This window comes from Micropterus salmoides, unplaced genomic scaffold, assembly GCF_014851395.1.
Source record: "Micropterus salmoides isolate LMB-PRFRI ecotype aquatic unplaced genomic scaffold, ASM1485139v1 Ms_hic_scaffold_4008, whole genome shotgun sequence".
In the NCBI taxonomy this organism is placed as follows: Eukaryota; Metazoa; Chordata; class Actinopteri; order Centrarchiformes; family Centrarchidae; genus Micropterus; species Micropterus salmoides.
Genome location: NW_024043383.1, coordinates 1 through 7,257, shown reverse-complemented (window position 1 = coordinate 7,257; position 7,257 = coordinate 1). Strand labels below are relative to the sequence as shown.

General features: G+C 39.8%; 1 protein-coding gene and 1 long non-coding RNA gene across 2 annotated transcripts; both read left to right on the top strand.

Moving 5' to 3' along the window:
- Positions 1-323: 323 nt before the first annotated feature.
- Positions 324-1,387, top strand: LOC119887108. Its single transcript, XR_005441621.1, has 4 exons — positions 324-503; positions 654-681; positions 1,229-1,279; positions 1,364-1,387. It is a non-coding gene; the product is annotated as an uncharacterized LOC119887108 (long non-coding RNA).
- A 4-nt stretch (positions 1,388-1,391) lies between these two features.
- LOC119887107 (meprin A subunit beta-like) lies at positions 1,392-7,246 on the top strand (the record flags this gene model as incomplete). The annotated part of the gene is made up of 5 exons (XM_038698038.1): positions 1,392-1,406; positions 5,695-5,773; positions 5,886-6,003; positions 6,454-6,632; positions 7,028-7,246. Coding segments are annotated over exons 3-5 (514 nt in total), but the record flags the coding sequence as incomplete, so codon positions are not given.
- Between the last annotated feature and the right edge of the window lie 11 nt (positions 7,247-7,257).

Sequence of the window (7,257 nt, the reverse complement as noted above, 5' to 3'; positions counted from 1 at the left end):
AGAGAGCAACTTTCTGCTTCACTTCACTGTAAATAGTAAATGGTCTGTACTTGTATTATGCCTTTCTAGTTTTTCCCACCACTCAAAGTTTTACACTACATCACACTCACCCCATTGCCACACATTTACACAGAAACAGAACTTCTGTACAATTCACAATCACACCACTTTAGCTCACTAACCACATTTCTTTCATTTCCTCATCTTATGCTGAAAGTAAAGAGCATAGGATTTGCTGGCAGCCTTGCAGATACATGTATTCTGCATAATTGTGCATCATGCAGAGCAATAAAGGAACTAACACCCACAGGCATAAAGTAAATTTACACCAGCATCCTGTTTCAATCTGAAACATGTAAGTATTTCTATTTCTGCTCAAAGATAAAAGACAATTTCTTTAGACACAGCAGGACTCAGGCAGGTTGAAGCAACACAGTGAGCGTGTGTCTTCAGCTGCAGCCATGGCGCTCAGGTGGATCATTCTGTTCTTTGGCCTGGGACTGGTAAGTGTAAGCCTTTGCATCTTTGTCAAACACTAACAATATGCAAAACAATGCTGTAATGTTGTCCCAGGATGTCAGTTCATTCTTTTGTAGTTAAGCCATCAGTTTTCTCTGTTAAGTGATCAATGTGCTTTCTAATGTATTTACTAGGCAGCAGCCAAGCTAACAGGTGACACAGGTGAGTCACTTATTAAGATGTTTTTATCTTATTTACTGTGAAAAGGTAGACAGAATAATTTATTCAGTATAATTTGAGTAAGAAGATTTGAAATACCCTAAACACTTGTGATCTTTTGCCAGTGAATGCCTGTATCTGCAATTGCATTTTACAGTGGTGATTAACAGTGTCCCTGCTGCACCCTTCACGAACTGAAGTTGTACATTCAGCTTAGCAGAAAAAGTTGTAACTCAGAACTTCCTACTTCCCACTGGAATGTATTCCAGTGGCTGAGGTGTCCACAATATGAACACCTGCAAGAAATATGTGCCTCTTTGCCTAAAATAGCAAATAAAATACAAATAAATAGCGCACAGCAGAATATACATGTAAGAGTGAATAAGCTCTAAATATATGTGACAGATCACATATCGCACCCCTGCCCTGCCCTATCATGTCATTGGGGCACAGCTCAATGCTAATTGTGCCAATAAACAGTATAATAATAATGTTTTTTACCTCCTGTAATCACATTTTGAGCAGCATATTATTGATTCTTCATCTGCAGAAATTGATGTTGATGAAGGCCAAGACTGGGACATCTTTAGCATCAATGAAGGTTTGTGTATCATTGAGTTTTATTTTTTACATTTATACGTCTTATACGATGATTTTCATCAACCAATTCAATTTTCCTTTGCAGCGGCTGGTCTGGACCTGCTGGAGGAGACATCGTACAGGAGGAAGTAAGCTTGTATGCACAGACACCAAAGACTCCAAAAACTCTTCTGCTGCTAATAATCTGCAAATTCAGGCCTGTTTAGTATGACAATATTTTTGTCTAAGTTCTGGGCACGAGATGGGACATTTGAAGATTTGTTCCACAAACATAAAGAGCCTTCGCAACTTTGTTTTTTAGATCCTAATAGTGATTAGATTGAAGATCAAACAACGAATCAGAAAGTACCTATTCAAAATATTTTTAGAATTGTGTGCTTATGTGAACATGGATTATATGGAAGTACAAGGGACATAGGTACAATTGTCTGAATTTGTAAGTGTTTTAGTAATAGTATTCAGAATCAGAATCAGCTTTATTTGCCAGGTATGTGTAAACATACTAGGAATTTGACTCTGGATTGTAATGCTCACGATGTGCTTACTTATACAATAATAAAATCAGACAGCTACAGTATAGAGAACACTATATACACTCTATGAACAAAACAATATAGACAGATTGAGACAATAGTGCAATGAGCAGAGTGCAAAGGATGCAGGAGTAAATTATTATTACCATTATTATTATTATAATTATGTGCATGTCGGACGTGGATGAGATATACAGTTACACATGCACATACATGTATACATGTACACAGTGCAATTGAGCATAGTGCAAAGGATGCTGGAATAAATAAAATTACGTGCAGGTGTTATTTAGCCTACTTGAGTTAGGTGGATTTGGTATACAGTATATACAATATACAATATGAACAGTATGAACAGCTCTGAAATGAGAATGATGAATAAATAATAAGTGGTAACCAGTAAACAAGTGATTATTAAGGCAAAGATAATGTTTGTCTTAAAAAATGGTGAAGTTCAAATAACTTAACACATGGTTTTGTTATTAAAACCACATCTCAAGTGTTAAACACATTCCCAGGGCGGAGGTTCCGCCCAAAAATTGCCTCACAGTTCATGAGTTACTGACCAAAAACAAAGTATTTTGACTGGCCACAAGGTCAAGCCATTAGTCTCATGTTCCTTTCTGTCGTGTGCATACGTATGGAGAAGTGTGTATCAAATTTGATTTTATTAAAGACAACAGAAATGTAGAAATGTCATGTTTATATTACTATGAGTCCCCTATGAGTAGAATTGTATGAAATGTTACACACATGTACCTGCACAACATTCCCAAATTTGGTGGCAATCCAATTTAGTATTGAAGAGGTACTGCCCGTGCATCAGGCCACGCTTTCAAATGTTTGTGAATCAATTACAGACAAATAGTAAGTGATAACCAAAAATAAACCAATAAGTTTTGTTCGTGGTCATCTTAATATGGTATGTCCCAAGTTAGGTGAAGATTGGCTGAAAAATGTGCCATTAGAAGCAAAATCCAAATGTTGAAAGATTTTTCAAGGAACACACTGTGAAGATACTGTTTTATTAGGCTTCACAGTTCATGAGTTAGTCAAAACCTAACATAAATAACCACATGGCGGCGCTACTGATATATGCTTTAATATGCTGAGAATATCCCAATGGTGCACCAATATAGCAGGTATGATTACTTTAGCATGTATCATATTTGAGATTTTAATGAATATATGTGCACTATTGTATTAAAATATTTATCTTATATCTTAACAACTGTAACAGATATGAAAAAGAAAAGTAATAAAGAAACATCTGCTTATATGTGAAATATGTGAAAATTAGAATAATGTATCTGCAAACATGTGTAGGCAAGAAGAAGGAGAATAAGAATATAGTAAGAATAAGAATTAAAGCTGCAAGCAGTGTTGAGTGGCACATGTCGAGGTTTGAGGCAGATGCGTTGCAGATTCTGGAGCTCTGACAGTGTGGCTGTGAATTTGCCATGGGCTTTGGACGCTCCACAAACATGATAATCATCACTTCCTGTGTCCCCTTTGTTGCGCTACATAGCACTTCGCACTACGACTATAACTGAACATGTAGATGTGTTCGGGGCGGGACTGTTATGAAGCTCGTAAAGTTTGGTGCAGACGTGAGCATGTACACTGAAGTTAAAACAACTTCCTGTTTCATGACAAATCATGTCATGTCATGTGTTGAGGGTTTTCTGGGACAGTTTTGAAGTTGACACGTCCAACCTGCTAGGAGTAGTACATTACAGCATAAAATGTTTAATTTCCTGTTGCCAGCAGGTGGCGCTATGACTTTGAGGGAATATTGGCATATGGATGCGTTCAGGGCGGGACTATTGTTATACTTATCAGATTTGATTCAGATCTGAGCATGTGTACTGAAATTATAACAACTTCCTGTTTCATGGCAAATCATCGATACTTGACAGCACGCCACAGGAAAACTGGTTGACTGGTAATAACCGTTTGAATAACTTTTAATCGTCAATTGGTTAAGACTGCACAGCAAAAATTTGAAGTTGATCGGACTAAATACCTAGGAGGAGTTCGTTAAAGTGTGTAAATCGCAAGAAATGACCATAAAATCCAAAATGGCCGACTTCCTGTTGGGGGTAGGGCATCGCTCCAAGAGGCTTTTTTGTACGTCTGGCCAAAATACACGTACCACAGTAATTTCATACACGTAGGTGAAACTTTGTCTGGGGGCTGCTCTGTAAGGGGCGCTAGCGAGCCATTTTGCCACGCCCATGCGCGACACCCCGTAAAATACAAAATTTTTCACCGCGTCTGAATTATGTGCAGTTTCGTGAGTTTTCAAGTATGTTTAGGTGCCTAAAATTGAGGTTACTTTGCAGAAAAAAGAAATAATAATCCCTGTGCATAATCCCTCACACGGTTCGTGCTTGGGCCCTAATAATCCCTCCTCGCACGGTTCGTGCTTGGGCCCTAATAATCCCTCCTCGCACAGTTCGTGCTTGGGCCCTAATAATCCCTCCTCGCGCAGTTCGTGCTCGGGCCCTAATAATCCCTCCTCGCGCAGTTCGTGCTCGGGCCCTAATAATCCCTCCTCGCGCAGTTCGTGCTCGGGCCCTAATAATCCCTCCTCGCGCGGTTCGTGCTTGGGCCCTAATAATCCCTCCTCGCACAGTTCGTGCTCGGGCCCTAATAATCCCTCCTCGCACGGTTCGTGCTTGGGCCCTAAATATAAAAAAACACAATTAAAGCTGCTGGAGGTTGGTTGACACAGCTGTAAAAGTTTGTGACTAGTGGACACTGCATGAATGAGGAAATTATTTGAAATATGTTTTATATAACGTTCCCTTCTTTTGACAATAGGAGGTAATGCATCAACACTTTTACTTGAGGCCTGACATGAATATACATTTCATGAATATAGGTCATTGCATGACAGACTTAAATATCACTTCCTCTGTCCACTATGTGGCGCTAGAGAACACACACAAATTATACACTGTGCTGCTGCATATCAAGTGTACACCACACAATGGAAAATACATCAAGGTTTTCTGCCTGTCCTCTCTTGCTGATTGAAACCACATGGTTAGTCAACTCATTAAAAGTCAACCTGACTTGACAAACGCAACTTAGAATCAGCTTTGCAGTTTTGTTGCATCTAACATAACTAGGATGACTTTGACTGTTTGCCTACTTGAACTATAATACCGACTGATTGTTAATTGACATGGCTGCTAATGTCAGAATTGCTAATTTGCTGATAAGGTAAGATAACTGCAGTCCTCCCTTCAGTTCTGTGAGCCAATGGGGTTTAGTAGTAGTAGGGTTTTGTTGTGTCCCATTGTATACAGGCTACGTAAAGATCTGTGCATTCCGAGATGAGTCTGACCTTTCACCTTCTGTGCAGGGGCACTAGCTTGCACAGGTCATTTTGCCACCAGCTTGTGGCCACAGATGCACTTTCCAATCACGTCCATCATTATCAGTGCTGTCTTCATCATCATTACACGTATAGTGTTAAACAGACCAAGGAACTAGGTGATAGAGTTGGACCAGACTATGAACAGACTTACCGTGTAAAATGTGTATCCGAACCCATTTAGGATCCGGGAGACTTATACTTTGAAGCAGTCAAATATAATACAACTTAATTGGCCTCAGGTCTCAATATGATTGTTTTGAATGACACTGAGTAATTCCCCTACACTGATAGGGACAATTTACAGAACTACAAGCTTACAGATGATTAGGTCTTCTAGTAGGATGGAATACCTTCATTTTCTTGAAGGGAATCTGGTTTGGATGGAAATCAAGGAAAGGTAGCAATTTAAAAACTCTTAAGTCAGTCTGTTCAAGTTTCTGTTTCTCATGTCTCCATTGTTAATTCTATGCCTGTTGTTTCCTTTGTTCCCATCAGACATTCATCAGAAACTCAATCATAGGAGATGAGTATCGCTGGCCAACAACCGTTCCTTACTACCTGGAGGACTGTCTGGGTAAGACACGGTGTTTTGGAAACTCCACACAGTAGTTAGCATGTTATTATGGAAATGCACCAAATTAGTTTGCTTTATCAATATTTATGTTCTTACACTTTGTAATGTGTAGAGATGAATGCAAAGGGAGTAATCCTGAAGGCATTTGACCAGTACAGACTGAAGACCTGCATTGACTTCACACCATGGAAAGGAGAGGGGAACTACATCTCTGTGTACAAAGGGAAAGGGTGAGCAGATCTTCAAACTGCTGTGTTCAGTTCATGTAAACTGTATTGTTGAGGAGGACAAATATCATGTCAGCACTTACATGCTTGCTGGTTGAAAGTGTCTTGAGTGTACATGAGGTCCCAACAGATGTTGATGCCAACACTGCATCCTCAACAAATGTTTTTGCACTATTTCTATGTACATGATGGGTCAAATGACATGCAATGAGAAAGAGGTCACTTGTAATGGCACGGTATCAATAGATGCAGCTCCCCTCAGCTCTACAAAACCTTTTATCAGTTTTCTGCTCGTCGTTGTGGTTTAAAGTACTGCAGTGTTACTCATTTGGTCTAGTCTCACTGCTTTCATCAACCCTGTTTTCATCCATCATACTGACTGACCTGTCCAGCACCAAAAGGCAGACACAGTTAGTCTCTTGCATGTGAACATCTTGCTTCCCCTCTCTGTAGATGCTTCTCCTATGTAGGCAACCAGCGTATGGGGAGGCAGCAGCTGTCCATTGGTGAATACTGTGATACTCTAGACACCGTTGAGCATGAGTTCCTGCACGCTCTGGGCTTCTGGCACGAGCAGTCCAGAGCCGACCGTGATGATTACGTCAACATCATGTGGGATCACATTGAACCTGGTAACGCTGATTTGTGACACTTGTAATTACAGCTCATCACTTACATTAGTGTACAGGTGCATCTAAAATAATTGGGGAAAAAATTCTAATTTGCACAAGTCATGAAAACAACATTTATCAGCAGACAAAGTTTGATGAATGCCCAGACCTACAGGTGCAGCTCAAAAAACATTGATTTTATTTCCACATTTTTTAGATGCAACTGTAAACTGTTTAGTGAATACTATACTATAAAATAAATGCCAAACTGTACAGAAACTACTCCTACATTTTCTCCGTATGCATGCCTGCTACATGAATAAATTTTTACAAAACACAACTGGCAGTTGTTTGTGATACTTACATAAAAAATAACAGCTGAATTCTTCCTGACATTCTTCTTCTGCCTTCCTCAGGTAAAGAGAACAACTTCAAAAGCTACAATGACACGGTGTCCAGTGCTCTAGGCGTTCCCTATGACTACAGCTCTGTAATGCACTACGGAAAGACGTCCTTCAGCATTGATTCTAAGCCCACCATCGTCACCAAGATCCCCCACTTCATGGATGTGATTGGTCAGAGCATGGGGTTCAGTGCTAGTGACATAACCAAGCTCAACCGTCTCTACAACTGCAGTGAGTTCTGT